Source organism: Hypanus sabinus, chromosome 28 (genome assembly GCF_030144855.1).
Source record: "Hypanus sabinus isolate sHypSab1 chromosome 28, sHypSab1.hap1, whole genome shotgun sequence".
Taxonomy (NCBI): domain Eukaryota; kingdom Metazoa; phylum Chordata; class Chondrichthyes; order Myliobatiformes; family Dasyatidae; genus Hypanus; species Hypanus sabinus.
In genome coordinates this window covers 45,975,210-45,995,526 of record NC_082733.1, presented here as the reverse complement: position 1 = coordinate 45,995,526, position 20,317 = coordinate 45,975,210, and the positions used below count along the sequence as shown (strand labels likewise).

At 44.1% G+C, this 20,317-nt stretch overlaps 2 protein-coding genes across 3 annotated transcripts in view; one reads left to right on the top strand and one right to left on the bottom strand.

Moving 5' to 3' along the window:
• LOC132382685 (fibronectin type III and SPRY domain-containing protein 2) overlaps window positions 1-18,225 on the top strand; it is a 64,724-nt gene extending 46,499 nt beyond the window's left edge. The window contains exons 14-15 of the mRNA XM_059953150.1: window positions 13,132-13,308; window positions 14,537-18,225. Coding sequence (XP_059809133.1) covers window positions 13,132-13,308; window positions 14,537-14,789 — 430 coding nt within the window. The 3' untranslated portion in view covers window positions 14,790-18,225. The remainder of the gene's footprint in view (window positions 1-13,131; window positions 13,309-14,536) is intronic.
• A 268-nt stretch (window positions 18,226-18,493) lies between these two features.
• Window positions 18,494-20,317, bottom strand: part of pde8a (phosphodiesterase 8A) — a 143,828-nt gene continuing 142,004 nt past the window's right edge. The window contains exon 21 of one of the 2 annotated variants that reach the window (XM_059953143.1): window positions 18,494-19,071. In XM_059953143.1, the coding sequence (XP_059809126.1) occupies window positions 18,962-19,071 (110 nt within the window). In that variant the 3' untranslated portion in view covers window positions 18,494-18,961. The remainder of the gene's footprint in view (window positions 19,072-20,317) is intronic. The other variant, XM_059953142.1, reaches the window with a different exon arrangement.

The window sequence follows — 20,317 nt, the reverse complement described above, 5'->3', positions numbered from 1 at the left end:
CTTTGTATCAAAAGGGCAGTCAGGTAGGCAGAGAGGGTGGATAGTTATGTTGGAAATAATGAAGCTAAATCCTTAGAGTTGACATGGGATTGGAAGATGTAGAATTGATATGGATAGAGTTAAGAAACTGCAAGCATAAAAAAAATCCTGATTAAAGTTTGTGTATGTACATGGCCCCAAACAGTAGCCAGGATGTGGCATATAAATTTCAATGGGAAATAGAAAAGGCATGTAATAAGGGCACTATTACAATGGTCACAGGAGATTTCAATATGCAGGCAGATTGGGAAAATCAGGTTGGTGGCTGGATCCCAAGAGAAAGACTTTGTAGAATGCCTATGAGATGGCTTTTTAGAGCAGCTTGTGGTTGAGCCCACTAGAGGAAAGCTATTCAGGATTGGGTGTTGTGTAATGAATGAAATTTGATTAGGGAGCTTAAGGTAAAGGAACTCTAATGAAGCAGTGATTGTAATATGATAGAATTCACCCTGCAGCTTGAGAGGGAGAAGATGAAGTCAGGTGTACTAGTATTACATTGCTAAACATGACATGAAATTACAGAGACATGAGAGAGGAACTGGAAGGGAACAGTAGCAGGAATGATGGTGAAACAGCAATGGTGTGAGTTTTTGGGGACAATTCAGAAGGCACAGGATAAATACATCCCAAAAATGAAGAAGTGTTCTAAAGAGACGATGAAACAACTGTGACTGACCAGGGAGGTAAAAGCTAATATAAAAGACAAAAGAGGGCAGTAATAGAGCGAAAATTAGTGGGAAAATCAGAGAATTGGGAAGCTTGCAAAACCCAACAGAAGGCAACTAAAAATCCATAAGGAGAGAAAAGATGAAATATGAAAGGAAGCCAGCCAATAATATAAAAAAGGATACAAAAGATTTTCCAAATATATAAGGAGTAAGAGGCAACACTGGATACTGGACCACTGGATGGGTAGTAATGGGGAACAAAGAAATGGCAGAGGAACTTAATAAATATTTTGCATCAGTCTTCACTATGGAAGACACCAGCAGTATGCCAGACATTTGAGTCTGTCAGGGTAGGAGTGAGTGTAGCTGCTATTACTAAGATAGGTGAAGGAGCAGGCAGTCTGGAGAAAGCAGAGAGTCTGCAGAAGGACTTAGATTAAGAGAATGGGCAAAGTTGCAGCAGATGGAAAACAGTGTCAGTAAGTATATGGTTATGCACTTTGGTAGAATAAAGGAGTATAATATTTTCTAAATACAAACATAGAAACATAGAGAGCCTACAACACAATACAGGCGCTTTGGCCCACAAAGTTCTGCCGAACATGTCCTTACCTTAGAAATTACTAGGCTTACCTATAGCCCTCTATTTTACTAAGCTCCATGTACCTATCAAAAAGTCTCCTAAAAGACCCTATTGTATCCACCTCCACCACTGTTCCTGCAGCCCATTCCACACACTCACCACTCTCTGAGTAAAACACTTACCCCTGACATTTCCACGGTACCTACTCCCCAGCACCTTAAGCCTGTGTCCTCTTGTGAAAAACCATTTCAGCCTTGGTTGCCACAAAAAGCCTCTGACTATCCACATAATCAATGGCTCTCATCATCTTGTACACCTCTATCAGGTCACCTCTCATCCTCCTTCACTCCAAGGAGGAAAAGCCAAGTTTACTCAACCTATTCTCATATGGCATGCTCCCCAATCCAAGCAACATCCTTGTAAGTCTACTCTGTACCATTTTCATGGCTTCCATATCCTTCCTGTAGTGAGGCGACCAGAACGGAGAACAGTACTCCAAGTGGGGTCTGACCAGGATCCTATATAGCTGCAACATTACCTCTCAGCTCCTAAATTCAATTCCATGATTGATGAAGGCCAATACACCATACGCCTTCTTAACCACAGAGTCAACCTACGCAGTTGCTTTGAGCGTCCTATGGACTCAGACCCCAATATCCCTCTGATCCTCCACACTGCCAAGAGTCTTACCATTAATACTATATTCTGCCATCATATTTGACCTACCAAAATGAACCACTTCACACTTATCTGGGATGAACTCCATCTGTCACTTCTCAGTCCAGTTTTGCAACCTATCAATGTCCAGCTGTAAACTCTGACAGCCCTCCACACTATCCACAACACCTCCAACTTTTGTGTCATCAGCAAACTTACCCATCCCTCCACTTCCTCATCCAGATCATTTATAAAAATCACACAGAGTAAAGGTCCCAGAACAGATCCCTGAGGCATCCGACTGGTGACTGACCTCCATGCAAAATATGACCCATCTACAACCACTCTTTGCCTTCTGTGGGCAAGCCAGTTCTGGATCCACAAAGCAATGTCCCCTTGGATCCCATACCTCTTTACTTTCTCAATAAGCCTTGCATGGGGTATCTTAACAAATGCCTTGCTGAAATCCATATGCACTACATCTACTACTCTTCCTTCATCAATGTGTATTCATTAAGTACCTCTGCTATTTCCTCCTGTTCCATACACACTTTCCCACTGTCACACTTGATAGGTCCTATTCTTTCATGTCTTATCCTCTTGCTCTTCACCTTCTTGTAGAATGCCTGAGGGTTTTCCTTAATCCTGCCTGCCAAGGTCTTCTCATGCCCCTTCTGGCTCTCCTAATTTCCTTCTTAAGCTCCTTTCTGTTAGCCTTATAATCTTCTAGATCTCTAACATTACCTAGCTCTCTGAACCTTTTGTAAGCTGTTCTTTTCTTCTTGACTAGATTTATTACAGCTTTTGTACACCATGGTTCCTGTACTTCCCTGTCTCATTGGAATGTACCTATACAGAACTGCACACAAATATCCCCTGAATATTTGCCACATTTCTTCAGTACTTTTCCCTGAGAACATCTGTTTCCAATTTAAGCCTCCAATTTCCTGCCTGATAACCTCATAATTCCCTTTATTCCAATTAAACACTTTTCTAACTTGTTTGTTCCTATCTCTGTCCAATGTTATTGTAAAGGAGACAGAATTATGATCACGATCTCCAAAATACTCTCCCACTGAGAGATCTGACAGCTGACCAGGTTCATTTCCTAATACCAAATCAAGAACAGCCTCTCCTCTTTTAGGCTTATCTACATATTGTGTCAAGAAACCTTCCTGAACACACCTGACAAACTCCACCCCATCTAAAATCCTTGCTCTAGGGAGATGCCGATCGATGTTAGGGAAATTAATATCTCCCTTCATGACAACTCTTATTATTACATCTTTCCAGGATCTGTTTCCCTATCTGCCCCCTCGATAACCCTGTTACTATTGGGTGGCCTATAAGAAGCACCCAGTAAAGTTATTGACCCCTTCCTATTCCTAACCTCCACACATGGAGACTCAGTAGACATTCCCTCCATGGTGTCCACATTTTCTGCAGCCGTGACACTATCTCTGATCAACAGTGCCACGTCCCTCCTCTTTTGCCTCCCTCCCTGTCCTTTCTGAAACATCTAAAACCCAGCACTTGAAGTAACCATTCCTGTCCCTGAGCCATCCAAGTCTCTGTAATGGCCACCACATCACATCTCCAAGTATTGATCTGCGCTCTAAGCTCATCCGCTTTGTTCACAACACTCCTTGCATTAAAATAGACACATCTCAAATCTTCAATTAGAGCGCGTCCCTTCTCTATCTCCTGCCTATCCTCCCTCTTGCACTGTCTACAAGCTTTCTCTATTTGTGTGCCAAACTCCTCTTCAGTTCGGTTCCACCCTCAAACAATTCTAGTTTAAACTCTCCCCAGTAGCCTTAGCAAACCTCCCCGCCAGGATATTGTTCCCCCGGGATTCAAGTGCAACCTGTCCTTTTTGTACAGGTCACACCTGCCCCAAAAAAGGTCCCAATGATCCAGAAATCTGAATCCCTGACCCCTGCTCCAATCCCTCAGCCACGCATTTATCCTCAACCTCGTTCTATTCCTATTCTCACTGTCACTTGGCATAGGCAGTAATCCCAAGATTGCTGCTTGTGGTTCTGCTTCTCAACTTCCTTCCTAACTCCCTGTAGTCTTTTTTCAGGACCTCTTCCCTTTTCCTACCTATGTCATTGGTACCAATATGCACCATGACCTCTGGCTGTTCTCCCTCCCACCGCAGGATATCTTGGGCGCGATCCTAAAACGTCCCGGAACCTGGCACCTGGGAGGCAAACTACCATCTGAGTTTCTTTCCTGTGTCCACAGAATTGCCTGTCTGACCCCCTAACTATAGAGCTCCCTTTGAAGTGCGGCGGCAGCCATTTTCAAATTGTCCAATTGCGTCTCAGATCGGAGTTCTGAGAGGCGGGACTGCGCAGGCGCGTGAAGGAGGCCCGGGAAGGAGGGAAGATATAAAAAGAACGCAGCCTTAAGAAGCGGGCAGCGGAGTGCGCCGGGAGCAGAGTGTAGGGCTTGGGCTCAGGGGGCTTAGGCAGAAGAGGGCACAGTAGGCTTATCTTTTAGTTCTTGTTATTGTCAGTTATTTGGGAAGTATGAGTGTGAGGGCAGCTTGTTGTTCTCGGTGTCGGATGTGGGAGGTCCTGGAGTCTCCGAGCCTCCCGGACGTCCACATCTGTGCCAGGTGCACCGAACTGCAGCTCCTGAGGGACCGAGTTAGGGAACTGGAGCTGCAGCTCGATGACTTTCGCCTGGTCAGGGAGAGTGAGCTGATTGAGAGGAGTTACAGGCAGGTGGTCACTCTGGGGCCATGGGAGGCAGATAGGTGGGTCACGGTCAGGAAGGGGAAGAGGCAGGTACTAGAGAGTACCCCAGCGGCTGTACCCCTTGACAATAAGTACTCCTGTTTGAGTACCGTTGGTGGGGACAGCCTACCTGGTGGAAGTGACAGTGGCCGGGACTCCGGCACAGAGGACAGCCCTGTAGCTCAGAAGGGTAGGGATAGAAGAAAGAGGACCATAGTAATAGGGGACTCGATAGTCAGGGGTTCAGACAGGCAGTTACTTGGAGGTGATCGGGAGTCCCGGATGGTAATTTGCCTCCCTGGTGCCAGGGTTCGGGACGTTTCTGATCGCGTCCAAGATATCCTGAAATGGGAGGGTGAGGAGCCAGAGGTCGAGGTACACGTAGGTACCAATGACATAGGTAGGAAAGGGGAAGAGGTCCTGAAACGAGAGTATAGGGAGTTAGGAAGGCAGTTAAGAAGAAGGAGCGCAAAGGTAGTAATCTCGGGATTACTGCCTGTGCCACGCGACAGTGAGAGTAGAAATGGAATTAGGTGGAGGATGAATGCGTGGCTGTGGGATTGGAGCAAGGGTCAGGGATTCAAGTTTCTGGATCATTGGGACCTCTTCTGGGGCAGGCGTGACCTGTCAAGAAGGACGGGTTACACTTGAATCCTGGGGGGGACCAATATCCTAGCGGGGAGGTTTACTAGGGCTACAGGGCAGACTTTAAACTAGTAAGATGGGGGGGGGCGGGAATCAATTTGAGGAAACTATGGGAGAGGAGGTTAGTTCACCAGTAGAGCAAGTAAGTAGACAGTGTGTGAGGGAGGAAAGGCAGGTGATGGAGAAGGGATGCGCTCAGCCCGAAGATGTAGGGGAGAAGAAAAGGATAATAAATTTGAATGCATTGTTAGGGATGAAAAGAGAGGAGGAGGTGGAGAGTATCTTAAATGTATCTATTTTAATGCTAGGACCATTGTAAGAAAGGTGGATGAGCTTAAAGCATGGATTGATACCTGGAATTATGATGTTGTAGCTATTAGTGAAACATGGTTGCAGGAAGGGTGTGATTGGCAACTAAATATTCCTGGATTTAGTTGCTTCAGGTGTGATAGAGTAGGAGGGGCCAGAGGAGGAGATGTTGCATTGCTTGTCCGAGAAAATCTTATGGCGGCACTTTGGAAGGATAGATTAGAGAGCTCCTCTAGGGAGGCTATTTGGGTGGAGTTGAGGAATGGGAAAGGTGTAGTAACACTGACAGGAGTGTATTATAGGCCACCTAATGGGGAGCGTGAGTTGGAAGAGCAAATGTGTAAGGAGATAGCAGATATTTGTAGTAAACACAAGGTGGTGATTGTGGGAGATTTTAATTTTCCACACGTAGACTGGGAAGCTCATTCTGTAAAAGGGCTGGATGGTTTAGAGTTTGTGAAATGTGTGCAGGATAGTTTTTTGCAACAATACATAGAAGTACGGACTAGAGATGGGGCAGTGTTGGATCTCCTGTTAGGGAATGCGATAGGTCAGCTGACAGATGTATGTGTTGGGGAGCACTTTGGGTCCAGTGAGCTTCAATATAATTATGGAGAAGGACAGGACAGGACCTAGAGTTGAGATTTTTGATTGGAGAAAGGCTAACTTTGAGGAGATGCAAAGGGAATTAGAGAGAGTGGATTGGGTCAAGTTGTTTCATGGGAAGGATGTAATAGAGAAATGGAAGTCATTTAAGGGTGAAATTATGAGGATACAGAATCTTTATGTTCCTGTTAGGTTGAAAGGAAAGGTTAAAGGTTTGAAAGCACCATGGTTTTCAAGAGATATTAGAAATTTGGTTCGGAAAAAGAGGGATGTCTACAATAGATATAGGCAGCATGGAGTAAAGGAATTGCTCGAGGAATATAAAGAATGTAAAAGGAATCTTAAGAAAGAGATTAGAAAAGCTAAAAGAAGATACGAGGTTGGTTTGGCAAATAAGGTGAAAGTAAATCCGAAAGGTTTCTACAGTTATATTAAAAGCAAGAGGATAGTGAGGGATAAAATTGGCCCCTTAGAGAATCAGAGTGGTCAGCTATTTGTGGAGCCGAGGGAGATGGGAGAGATTTTGAACGATTTCTTCTCTTCGGTATTCACTAAGGAGTAGGATACTGAATTGTGTAAGGTGTGGGAAACAAGTAAGGAAGTTATGGAACCTATGACAATGAAAGAGGTGGAAGTACTGGCACTTTTAAGAAGTTTAAAAGTGGATAAATCTCCAGGTCCTGACAGGATATTCCCCAGGACCTTGAGGGAAGTTTGTGTAGAAATAGCAGGAGCTCTGACGGAGATCTTTAAGATGTCATTAGAAACGGGGATTGTGCCGGAGGATTGGTGTATTGCTCATCTGGTTCCATTGTTTAAAAAAGGTTCTAGAAGGAAGCCTAGCAATTATAGACCTGTCAGTTTGACATCAGTGGTGGGTAAATTGATGGAAAGTATTCTTAGAGATAGTATTAATAATTATCTGGATAGACAGGATCTGATTAGGAATAGCCAGCATAGATTTGTGCGTGGAAGGTCATGTTTGACAAACCTTATTGAATTTTTGAAGAAGTTACAAGGAATGTTGACGAGGGTAAGGCAGTGGACGTAGTCTATATGGACTTCAGCAAAGCCTTTGACAAAGTTCCACATGGAAGGTTAGTTAAGAAGGTTCAGTCGTTAGGTATTAATGCTGGAGTAATAAAATGGATTCAACAGTGGCTAGATGGGAGATGCCAGAGAGTAGTGGTGGATAATTGTTTATCGGGATGGAGGCCGGTGACTAGCGGGGTACCTCAGGGATCTGTTTTGGGCCCAATGTTGTTTGTAATATACATAAATAATCTGGATGATGGGGTGGTAAATTGGATTAGTAAGTATGCTGATGATACTAAGGTAGGAGGTGTTGTGGATAATGAGGTGGGTTTTCAAAGCTTGCAGGGAGATTTATGCCGGTTAGAAGAATGGGCTGAACGTTGGCAGATGGAGTTTAATGTTGAGAAGTTTGAGGTTCTACATTTTGGCAGGAATAATCCAAATAGAACATACAGGGTAAATAGTAGGGCATTGAGGAATGCAGAGGAACAGAGAGATCTAGGAATAACAGTGCATAGTTCCCTGAAGGTGGAGTCTCATGTAGATAGGGTGGTGAAGAAGGCTTTTGGAACGCTGGCCTTTATAAATCAAAGCATTGAGTACAGAAGTTGGGATGTAATGTTAAAATTGTACAAGGCATTGGTAAGGCCAAATTTGGAATATTGTGTGCAGTTCTGGTCACCAAATTATAGGAAAGATATCAATAAATTAGAGAGAGTGCAGAGACGATTTACTAGGATGTTACCCGGGTTTCAGCACTTAAGTTACAGAGAAAGGTTGAACAAGTTTGGTCTCTATTCATTGGAGTGTAGAAGGTTGAGGGGGGATTTGATCGAGGTATTTAAAATTTTGAGACGGATAGATAGAGTTGACGTGAATAGGCTGTTTCCATTGAGAGTAGGGGAGATTCAAACGAGAGCACATGATTTGAGAGTTAGGGGGCAGAAGTTTAAGGGAAATTCGAGGGGATATTTCTTTACTCAGAGAGTGATAGCTGTGTGGAATGAGCTTCCTGTAGGAGTAGTAGAGGCCAGTTTAGTTGTGTCATTTAAGGTAAAATTGGATAGGTATATGGACAGGAAAGGAGTGAAGGGTTATGGGCTGAGTGCGGGTAGGTGGGACTAGGTGAGATTAAGAGTTTGGCACGGACTAGGAGGGCCGAGATGGCCTGTATCCATGCTGTGATTGTTATCTGGTTATATGTTATATGGTTATATCACTACTGCCTTCCTCTTCCCTTCCCTACCCTTCTGAGCCGCATGGCCACTGTCGCTTCCCCCAGGTAGGCTGTCCCCCCAACAGTACTCAAATTGGAGTACTTATTGTCAAAGGGTACAGCCACATGTAGAAAATGTATTAAAAAACTAATTTAAAAAAAGGGTACAGCCACAGGGGTACTATCTAATACCTGACTCTTCCCCTTCCCCCTCCTGACTGTGATCCACCTGTCTGTCTCCCGTGGCCCTGGTGTGACCACCTACCTGTAACTCCTCTCTATCACCTCCTCACTCTCCCTGACCAGGTGAAGCTCCAGTTCCCTAACTCAGTCCCTCAAGAGCTGCAGCTCGACACACCTGGTGCAGATATGGCCGTCTGGGAAGCTGAGAGACTCCAGGACCCCCCACATCTGACACCGAGCACAGAAAACTGGCCTCACACACATACTACCTCCTTTCCGCAACTAACACAGGTAAACCGACCTCGCCTCGACCAGTTACCACCTAAGCCTGTTGAGCCAAAGCCCTAGCACCCTGCTGCCTCTCAGTCCGCTGCCCGCTAGATATGCCAGTCTTCTTTTTAAACTTTTTGCGCGCTACTGGCTGATGTCACGTGTCTGCGCAGTCTCGCCTCTTTTACCCGAGTAGTAAAAAAAACCCCTTTGCTCTGAAAAATCAGTCGTTCACTTGCAGCCTTCTTGCTCCAAATCAAAATGGAGTGAAAATTCAAAAACCAGATGCGCAGAGGGACTTGGGAGTCCTCATGCAATATTCCCTAAAGGTTAGCTTGCAGGTTGAGTCAGTGGTGAGGAAAGCAAATGTGATGGTTGCATTCATTTCGAGAGGACTAGAATATGGCCATAAGACATACGAGCAGAATTAGGCCACTTGGCTCATTGAGTCTGTTTCGCCATTCAATCAGGGCTGATCTTTTTCCCCTTCTCAACACCATTCCCCAGCCATTTCCCCATAATCTTTGATGCCATGTCCAATCAAGAACCTATCAATCTCTGCCTTAAATACACCCAACGACCTGGCCTCCACAGCTACCTGTGGTAACAAGTTCCACAAATTCACCACCCTCTGCTGAAAGAAGTTTCTCCACATCTGTTTTAAATGGAGATTCCTCTATCCTGAGGCTGTGACCTCTTGTCCTAGACTCCCCCACCATGGGAAACCCTTTCCAGATCTACTCTGACTAGGCCTTTCTATGTTTACATAAGAACATAAGAAATAGGAGCAGGAGTAGGCCATCCAGCCCATCGAGCCTGCCCCGCCATTCAATAGGATCATGGCTGATCTGTCCATAAACTCAGCTCCATCTACCTGCCTTTTCCCTATAACTCTCAATTCCCTTACTATGTAAAAACCTATCTGTTTGTTAAATATATTTAGTGAGAAAGCCTCAACTGCTTCCCTGGGCAGAGAATTCCACAGATTCACCACTCTCTGGGAAAAATAGTTTCTCCTCATCTGCATCCCAAATCTTCCCCTCTGAACCTTGAGGCAATGTCCCCTAGTTCTAGTCTCACCTACCAATGGAAACAACTTTCCTACTTCTATCTTGTCTATCCCTTTCAAAATTTTGTATATTTCTGTAAGATCCCCTCTCATTCTTCTGAACTCCAGCGAGTATAGTCCCCAGCGACTCAATCTCTCCTCATGGGTTAACCCCTTCATCCCTGGAATCAACCCGGTGAACCTCCTCTGCATTGCCTCCAAAGCCAGTATATCCTTCCTCAGGTACGGAGACCAGAACTGCACACATTACTCTAGATGTGGCCTCACCAGTACCCTGTATAGTTGCAGCATGACCTCCCTGCTCTTGAGTTCAATCCCTCTAGCAATGAAGGCCAACATTCCGTTTGCCTTAATAACCTGCTGTACCTGCAAGCCAACATTTTGCAATTCATGCACAAGCACTCCCAAGTCCCTTTGCACAACAGCATGCTGCAATCTTTCACCATTTAAATAATAATGTGCTCTTCTATTATTCCTTCCAAAGTGGATGATCTGGCATTTACCAACATTGTATTCCATCTGCCAGACCTTGGCTCACTCACGTAACCTATCTATATCCCTCTGCAGAATCTCCACATCCTCTGTACAATTTGCTTTTCCACTCAGTTTAGTGTCATCACCAAATTTTGCTACGCTACACTCAGTCCCCTCTTCCAAATCATCAATGTAGATGATAAACAGCAGCAGGCCCAGCACCGACTCCTGTGGCACCCCACTCACCACTGACTGCCAACCAGAGAAACACCCATTTATATCAACTCTCTGCCTTCTTTTGGTTAACCAATCCACTATCCATGCCAATACACTTCCTCCGACTCCATACATCTGTATCTTTTAAGTCTCTTGTGCGGCACCTTATTGAAAACCTTCTGGAAATCCAAGTTTATGACATCCACCTTTCTTTGAGTTTTCAATGAAATCCCCTCTCATCCTTCTAAATTCCAATGAGTATACACCCAGAGCCATTAAACCTTCCTCATAGGATAGCCCTTTCATTCCCAGAATCATCATTGTGAACCTCCTCTGGACCCTCTCCAACACCAGCGCACCTTTTCTTAAATAAGGAGACCCAAACTATTCACAATACTCAAAGTGAGGCCTCACCAGTACCTTATAAAGCCTCAGCATCACATCCCTTCTCTTGTATTCAAGACCTCTTGAAATGAATGCTAACATTGTAATTGGCTTCCTCACCACTGACTCAACCTGCAAATTAACCTTTAGGGTGTTCTGCGCAATGACTCCCAAGCCCCTTTGCACCTCAGATTTTTTGATTTTCTCCCACTTAGAAAATAGTCCGCATATTTATTTCTACTACCAAAGTGCATGACCATTCATTTTCCAACATTGTATTTCATTTGCCACTTTCTTGCCCTTTCTCCTGATTTGTCTAAGTCCTGCTGCAGCCTACCTGTTTCTTCAACACTACCTGCCCCTCCACCAATCTTCCTATCATCTGCAAATTTGGCAATAAAGCCATCTATTTCATCATCTAAATCATTTATATTCAAAAAAAGTGGTCCCAACATTGACTCCTGTGGAACACCATTAGTCACTGGCAGCCATCCAGAAAAGAATCCTTTTATTCCCACATACTGCCTCCTACCAATCAGCCAATACTTTAACCATGCCAGTAACTTTCCTGTAATACCATGGGCTCTTAACTTTGTAAGCATCCTCAAGTGTGGCACCTTGTCAAAGGCCTTCTGAAAGTCTAAATATGCAACATCCACTGCATCCCTTTTATCTACACTACTTGTAACATCTTCAAAGAATTCCAACAGGCTCATCAGGCAGGATTTTCCCTAAAGAAAACCATGCTGACTTTGTCCTATCTTGTCCTGTGTCACCAAATATTCCATAACCTCATCCTTAACAATTGATTCCAACAACTTCCCAACCACTGAGGTCAGGCTAGCTGGTGTATAATTTCCTTTCTGCAGCCTTCCTCCTTTCTTAAAAAGTGGACTGCCATTTGCAATTTTCCAGTCTTCTGGCACCATGCCAGAGTCCAATAATTTTTGAAAAGATCATTGCTAAAGCCACCACAATCTCTAATGCTACCTCTTTCAGAACCCCAGGGTGCAGTTCATCTGATTTGAGTGACTTATGTACCCTTAGGTCTTTCACCTTTTTTGAGCACCTTCTCCCTTATAATAGCAACAGCAATCACATCTCTTCCTTCACACACTACAACATCTGGCACATTGCTGGTGTCTACCACAGTGAATACTGATGCAAAATACTAATTGAATTCATCTACCATCCCCTTGTCTCCTGTTATTTTATCTCTCACTTTCTAGCGGTCCTATATCCGCTCTCATCTCTCTCTTAATTTATACATACTTGAAAAGGCTTTTATTATCCACGTTGATATTGTTAGCTTGCTCTTGTATTTCATCTTTTCCCTCTTCATGATTCTTTTAGTTGCTCTCTCCAGGTTTTTAAAAGCTTCCCAGTCTTCTATCTTCCTGCTACTTCTTGGTTTGTTGTATGTCCTCTTTTTTTGCTTTTACATTAGCTTTGACTTCCCTTGTCAGCTGCCATGGTTGTACTGTTTTTCCATTTGAGTATATTTCTTTTGTTTTGGTATAATTTGTCCTGCACCTTCCTCATTTTCCCCCAGAAACTCACGCCACTGCTGCTCTGCTGTCATCCCTGCCAGCAGCTCCTTCCAAGTTACTTTGGCCAACTCCTCTCTCATACCACTGTAATTTCCCTTGCTCCACTGAAATACTGCTACATCAGACTACTTTCTCCCTATCAAATTTCAAGCTACATCCAGATGTAGACTGTGGCAGGAGGGATGCAGAGAGGAGACAGGTGGACAGACTGAAGTAGGATAGACCTATTTAGGAAGTGTATTGGGATGGAGGGTCTGGGTAGGAGACTGGTAGATGGAGTTTGGTGTGACACACTGTGTGGACATGTGAAACTGTACTCATGGTGCTGGGCATGGACAGGGTATCATTGCTCAGGGATGTGAACAGCTGCTTCTATGGAATTCATAAGGTTTCTATGAACTTCACTGTCTAGTGAGGCAGTACTGGGCTCCACAGCTGTGGACAGATGTGAGCTCCTGACATCTCTCTGCTCATTCTCAGTGCTGCCACTGTCATGGCACAATTGGTACCAGTTCGAGGACGACATTACTGGGAGGTGGAGGTGGATGAGGACATGGAGTACAGGATTGGCGTGGCCTCCACAGACATGCCACGGGACAGTCATTTGGGCTCCAACCTTACTTCCTGGTGTATGAGGCACATCCGCACCCCATCCAGGTAAGCTGTGAACATCACATCACTCAGCTCAGAGGCAGGATGCCCACTCATGACACCCATTCCTATTCGCCATCTCAGGCTTCTGCCCTGTAACTGGAAGCAGATACGCCTCAGTGCTTTCATCCTGGCCTGCTCTCACATTCGCCTCAGCAGTAGCTTTGCTGCAAAACAAGTGGTATTTATATTTCTAAGCCATTTTTATACGAGAACATAGGGTTGGGGTGAGCAGAAGAACAAACCCTTCAGAGTTGGGTGGTGGAGGGTGTAGGAAGCAGCAGGACCAATGGAAAAATTTGGGGAAAATCTGGTTTAAACAGTGAGCTATGAAGTATTCCCTCCAGAACCTGTTTTGAAGGAATGTTTGACCTACTTCACTAAAGTATTCAAGAGAATGGTCCAAACTTAACAACCTTTACCCATAGCAAGGCCCGGTCAACACGGTCAACACTTCCAAAATCTCAGTAACCATCACCTCACGATAAATATTGATGATAATTCCACCATGGCCAAATGAGGAAAAGAGGGTTCGAGAATGTCAAACCCACCAGCCAGGTGCTGATCTACTGAGCAGCTGTAATCCCCACTCTGCTGCATCTCAAGAATACTAACAAGTTAGAGATAGCCCAACAATACCCACACTACAGCATCCTCCAAACACACCAGTAGCATAAAGCACAAAATCACTTTTCTTCCAGTGCCCCTCAAACTCTTTCATCGACAGCTGGGAACACCTGGCTCTGACCACATAAACTGGAAAAGTGGTTTCAGGGCTGCAGTGAGCATCAAAGTTACTACCCCAGGCAATGCAAACAAAGGAGAGGACTCTAACCACCCAGCTGCCTCCCCTCCATTTACATCAGCTGTGGCTGAGGCTCAGTCATTCTATATCCTCTCCTGTCAACTGACCGCCAGAGGAGGTGGTCTCAAGAGTACCACATTGGCCTGCTTACTTGATCACTGCATGGCTTAACTGTCGTGAGGAGTAAATTACATTACGTTTGAACAGTCTCCACACAGCAGTAACTCCAATCTTCACTCTAAGCTTCTCCATTCCCATTTACAGCAAAAGCAGGTGTAAGGATTGATCTCTGCAGCTTCTGTTCATTGTACGTACCTGTGGGGTGGTGGGGGGGGAACAGCTGGGTGCAAGTGAGCAGGGGCGGGGCATGCACAGTGTGAGTGACTAGCAGCCACACCTGTGATAGCTCTTGCTATTTTCACTCTGCAGGAGTAAATTTGAATTCCTTCACAAAGGATGGACTCCAGACCTGAGAATCACTGTCACTCCAACCAGAATCGGAATTCTCCTGGACTACAACATGGGGAAACTTTCCTTCTTCAATGCAAACGTCTGTCAACTCCTCTTTACCTTTTCGCAGCACTTTCAGAATTTTGTCAACCCTTGTTTTGCTTTGGAAAGTTACGGCATTTTAAAAATCTATCATAATATTCCCCTCCCCGAGTTCACCAAACTACTGTGAGATTGTCCTTTTCTTTAGGCACAGGGAGTTGGCACAGAAGGTTGGGTTTCACCTAATTCCAGTACCAGAGGGCATGGATTGAGAATAAGAGGTCAGTTATTTAAAACAGAGTTGAGGAAGAGCTTCTTCTCCCAGAGAGTTGTGGAGGTGTGGAATGCACTACCTCAGAAGACAGTGGAGGCCAATTCTCTGGATGCTTTCAAGAAGGAGCTAGATAGATATCTGATGGATAGGGAAATCAAGGGATATGGGGACAAGGCAGGGACTGGGTATTGATAGTGAATGATCAGCCATGATCTCAGAATGGTGGTGCAGACTCGAGGGGCCGAATGGTCTACTTCTGCACCTATTGTCTATAATTCTGTTCCTATGTTTTATGGTCTTTTACAAGGTCACCCCCTCAACCTCCTCTACAGGGAACAGTCCAGCCTATACATCAAACCCTCCAGTCCCTGTAACAGCTTCAAATTATTTTTTTGCACCCTCTTCGGTTTAAGGACATCCTTCCTTATAGCAGCAGGATGACCAGAACTGCACGATGCTCTAAATGTGGCTCACCAATATCTTGTAAAATTGTAACATCACATTCAAACTACTGTACTCAATATCCTTATTACATGCTAAATGCCTTCTTCCCATCACCCCCTTCAAAGATCAATATATTTACACACCCAGCTCTCTATTCTACCACACATTTTGTGAGTGCTATCCTGGTTTGCCTTATTAAAACACTTCACATTTATATGAAGTGCATCTTTAATCGAGGATTCTGACTGTTAAAACAGTTCCCCAAATCCCAACTCATTTGGTAGCAACTGGAGTCAATTTTGCAACTGGGAGACAATGGAGCAAGTAAAGGAGACCCAATTTCACCTTGGGGCCCCAAGCATCCCTATACTATCCTGGCATTAGTCATTCTTGACTCCAAATTTTTTTTGATTCTGTTAACCAGTTTTAAAACTCTTAGCACCGCAGCTGGGTGAATGGGGCAAGTGTTTGCTCCAAATACTTCACCTGCACCAGGACCTCAGGCTTTGAGGTTGATTGTGAAAATTAGGCTGATGGAACTTCAGGAACACAATGAGCCATCAGAGCTTATTCGCCATTGAATCAAATCATTCTTTAGCTGGGAACCAACTCAGAATCAGGATTAATATCACTGACAAATGTTGTGAAATTTGTTCTTCTTTATCCTGCACTGTCATTGAAAGCTACCCCTATACAAAGAGTGAAGGGTAATGCCATACCACTAATGTGTCAGTAAGTAGCTGGGCTTACAGAGCCAGGTTTTGAACTACAATGATCAGATCACGATTAAAGCCACAGTGAAGTCTGCTGTAAGAGCTGGATTACTTCTGAAAAAGTGAGTTACATAATAAAAGTTTAAGTTCAGCCTCAGTAACAGAGCAGTGTCCATTTATAATTGGCAGGGCTTCACCAAATTATTCTCCCCCACCCTCTAGCTGGGAACCCTGGAGACTCTGCTGGAAACGTAGGCTGAAAAGCTGAGGACAGCACAAAAATGTTTGAAAATAAATCAGGAACTGAGAACACCAAACTTAGTTTTTAAAACTGAGTACGTATTACCAATGATTCAGTCATCTGATTATTCTTATGCAAGGTCACTGAGCTGATGCAGTGACTATAGGCAGAAAATACAATTACAAAATAAATCAATTGTCAATGACCCAGCACAGCAGCACTAGACAAGGTCAGTCTGCTCCCAGCCTAGAGCAGATAGATATATATAGAAAGTGATTACACTGCCTCAAGGGCTTCCTTGCAGAATCACTGAGTGCCAAGAGCCTCCATCATATTCATGTGGTCTCCCTTGTGTCACTAAAAGACCCAGCCATTTGGTGCTCCAGAGGGATACAGGGGAAGGGTGACCTTGGGAGAACCAAAAATGGATTCCAAGCCTCGTGAAGTCTCTTGGCAAGAAGAGCTTCTTTCCATGAGCTGATGAATAAGCACTCCTGCTGGTGACCATTTGGAAGAAGAGTGTTTCGGCACTCTTGAGTAGGACTAGTAGATTTTCCCAGAAGGGTATCGTGTTCTCCTTGAGTTCAAATACAACTCTCTTGTGGGGTCACCTCTGCCCTAGAATGGATTCCAATGATGTAAGAGCCTGAATACAATCCTCGAGCTCCAGCTCCTCAGCCACACATTCAACTGCTCTGTCCTTCTGTTCCTCCCCTCACTAAAACTTGACACAAGGAATTAGCTACAGATTACAAAACCACTGTTATTTTAATCTTCTGCCCCACTTCCTATATTGCAGGACCACCCATGTTATCGGTAACATTGTGTACAACAACTTCCAGCTGATCCTGCTCACACTTGAGAATGTTTAGGACCAGGAGGCAACACACCATCTTGGCATCTTGCTCTTGGCCACACTGAGAATACTAAGCATAGGAGGTGCCCAAATCCCACCTGGCAGTGAAACACTAGGTACAAGTGTAGCAGCAACACACCTGAGGAATAAACACAAAAAGCAGTGCACCAGGAGATGATATTTGAGGCCTTTCACCAAGATTTCATAGAGTGACAACAGAATGTATTCACTCAGTTTCACAATTTGTCTGTGAAAATGTTGCCTTTCTTTGACTGCACTCAGGAGCACCCCTAAGGGCCAGCAACTGCAACAGAAATAGGCTCTTTGGCCCAACTGGTCCATTCTGACCAAGATACCTCATACAAGCCAGTCCCCATTTGCAATGACACGATATTGGCTGGGAATCCGGTTGCCTTAACTTGAACAAGGGCTGGTAGTTTGGAAATCTACTCCTATAAATTCGCACATCCCTGGCTGATCTACCAACACTGTAGGAGGCAAAGCACTGCAGAGTATGTTGTTGAGATGTATGGCAAATGCATGGTAAAGACCCATACAGAGGGATTCTCCCAAGCCCTGGCAGATTATCTGCTCATGATCACATTGCGATATATGGGAATTTGCTGTTCACTTGTTACTATGGTACACTTTGTTACAGAAATTACACATTAAATACATAATTCCATGTTGGTTCACTGTTCTAAAGGGCATTATGCATCTACAATCCTCTATCAGGTTTGTTTCATTACATCTGTGATGAAGTCTGGAACACTGGCAGCAAGCTTATGAATCAACTGGCCAGAAATAAACCACAAAGCTGCCATCATACTCTGAGCTCAGAAGCAAGGGAAAAGTGAGTCCAGAAGCAAAGGTTGAGCAGATTGAGATATGCCTTTTCAAAAAAAAAAGCTTCATCACCTTAGAAGTGAAAAACATAAAAAGCAAATTGTTCATTCCTCACAAAGAGACTGAAGCACATTAAGACATTATGAATAAGGCAGATCTGGGAGAGATTCCTGACAGGGATACATCTCGGTATAAAATCAATGACTTGCAGAGGCCTGTGGAATTGAGGCTGATTTATAAAAGGTTATGAGGCAAACATTAACCTTGTCAAAGTTCAAAGAACTGCCATCAAGAGACAGCTTAGCCTCTTACACCATGTACCAAGAAAGGCTGCTTCTAGAATATTTTGCAGTTCCAGTAGGAGAATAAGAGGCCAGTACATCAGTGCTTTGAATCAGGCCAATTTATGTTATTATTTGAAAGTTTGCTTTGGTTTTTTTTTAAAGTATTTATATAAATTCATAGAAAATATTAAACATCTAATAAAATAAATAAACAGATTATCTAAATTATAATAATTAATTATCACATTTGAGAAAAGTTTTAAAACACTTATCCCTAGATATATATATTTTCTCTTTTCTTTACAAACTATAAATTGGTATCAGTAGTGCTCAGGAGATGAGGGAGTGCTTCTTCTTACAGATTGGAAAAACAAGCACAATACATTCCCTACACCATTTCTTTGATGACATGTTGCATTTCTCAGTGGCATGGGCTTGTTTTATGAGCAACTCTTGTGCAGGTGAACAGACAACTTTAGACCCAAAAGGTAGAGGCAAATGCAGAAATAGCCAGCACAGGGAGGGCTGAGCCTTGTAAAGGTGCACTCCATTTCTGTTCTTGTTCCGAGCTTCACATGGTGGCAGCCAGAGTAGGATCATACATCTCTGCTTCCCCTGATCTCACTAGCAGGACCCAGTCTAGTCACGTCACAACGTCACAGAGCGCAGCAGAATGGCAACAGCTGTGGTAGCGCTTGGTCCAATCACTGATCAGGGGGAGGACGGACGGAAGACAGGTTCTGCTCATCCAGGTACTTCCAGTACTTAAAGTTTGTCCCCAGGTGTTGCATCAGATTGGGCAGGTCAGCAAACACTGCAGGTAGAAAGGAATAGATTAGGGAAGGATGTCTGGACGCCCAGTGGCAAACAGCACACAGCTAAGATGAACTGCACTCTTTAAGGGTGGAACATAAAAGAAAGGTAAATTCTAGGCCAGTTAGCCTAACTTCAGTGGTTGGGAAAGCGTTGGAGTATATTTTTAAGGATGAATTTTCAGGGTTCTTGGAGACTAATGATAAAACTAATCAATGTCAGCATTGTTTCTGTAAAGGGAAAGCTTGCCTGAAAAATCTGTTAAGAGCTCTTCCAGGAAGTAACAAGCAGGGTGGACAAAGGAGAGGCAGTGGATGTCACTTACTTGGATTTTCAGAAGACACTTGATAAGGTGCCACACATGAGGCTGCTCAACAAGATAAAAATCCATGACATTACCAGGAAAGATACTGAAATGGATAAAGGAATGGCTGACAGGCAGGAGGCAGCAAGTGAGAATAAAGGGGGTCTACTCTGGTTGGCTGCCAATGATTAGTAATGTTCCTCAAGGGTCGTTATCTAATGATTTAGATCATGGAAATGTTGGCTTGTGGCAAAGTTTGCAGATGATACGAAGATAGGTGGAAGTGTAGGTAGTGCTGAGGAAGCAATGTGATTGCAGCAGGACTTAGACAATTTGGAAGAGTGGGCAAAAAAAGTGGCAGATAGAATACAGTGTTGGAAAATGTATGATAATGTGTTGCGGTAAAAGGAACAATAGTGCAGACTATTATCTAAATGTGGAGAAAATTCAAGTATCAGAGGTGGAGAGGGACTTAGGAGTCCTCATACACAACTCCCAGAGGTTAATTTACAGGTTGAATTTGTGTTAAAGGCAACAAATGCAATGTTGGCATTCATTTCAAGGGGAATAGAATATAAAAGCAAGGAGATAATGTGGAGCAAACATGAGGAAATCTGCAGATGCTGGAAATTCAAACAACACACACAGAATGCTGGTGGAACACAGCAGGCCAGGCAGCATCCATAAGGAGAAGCGCTGTCGATGTTTCGGGCCGAGACCCTTCATCCTGGCGAAGGTACCAGATAAGGTTCACAGTCGTGTTGCACTGGAACAATGCACCAAGAGGATGAAAATAGGTTGAATGGGGTGTCAATCCTTGTGGCACAGTATACACTCACACTATTGACATGCAGAGTGGTGTACATTAATCTGATCTTGTCCAAGTGATTTTCCCAGGATGGAATTCCTGCAACATGCAGTGTTTTAGCAGGGGAATGAGAAT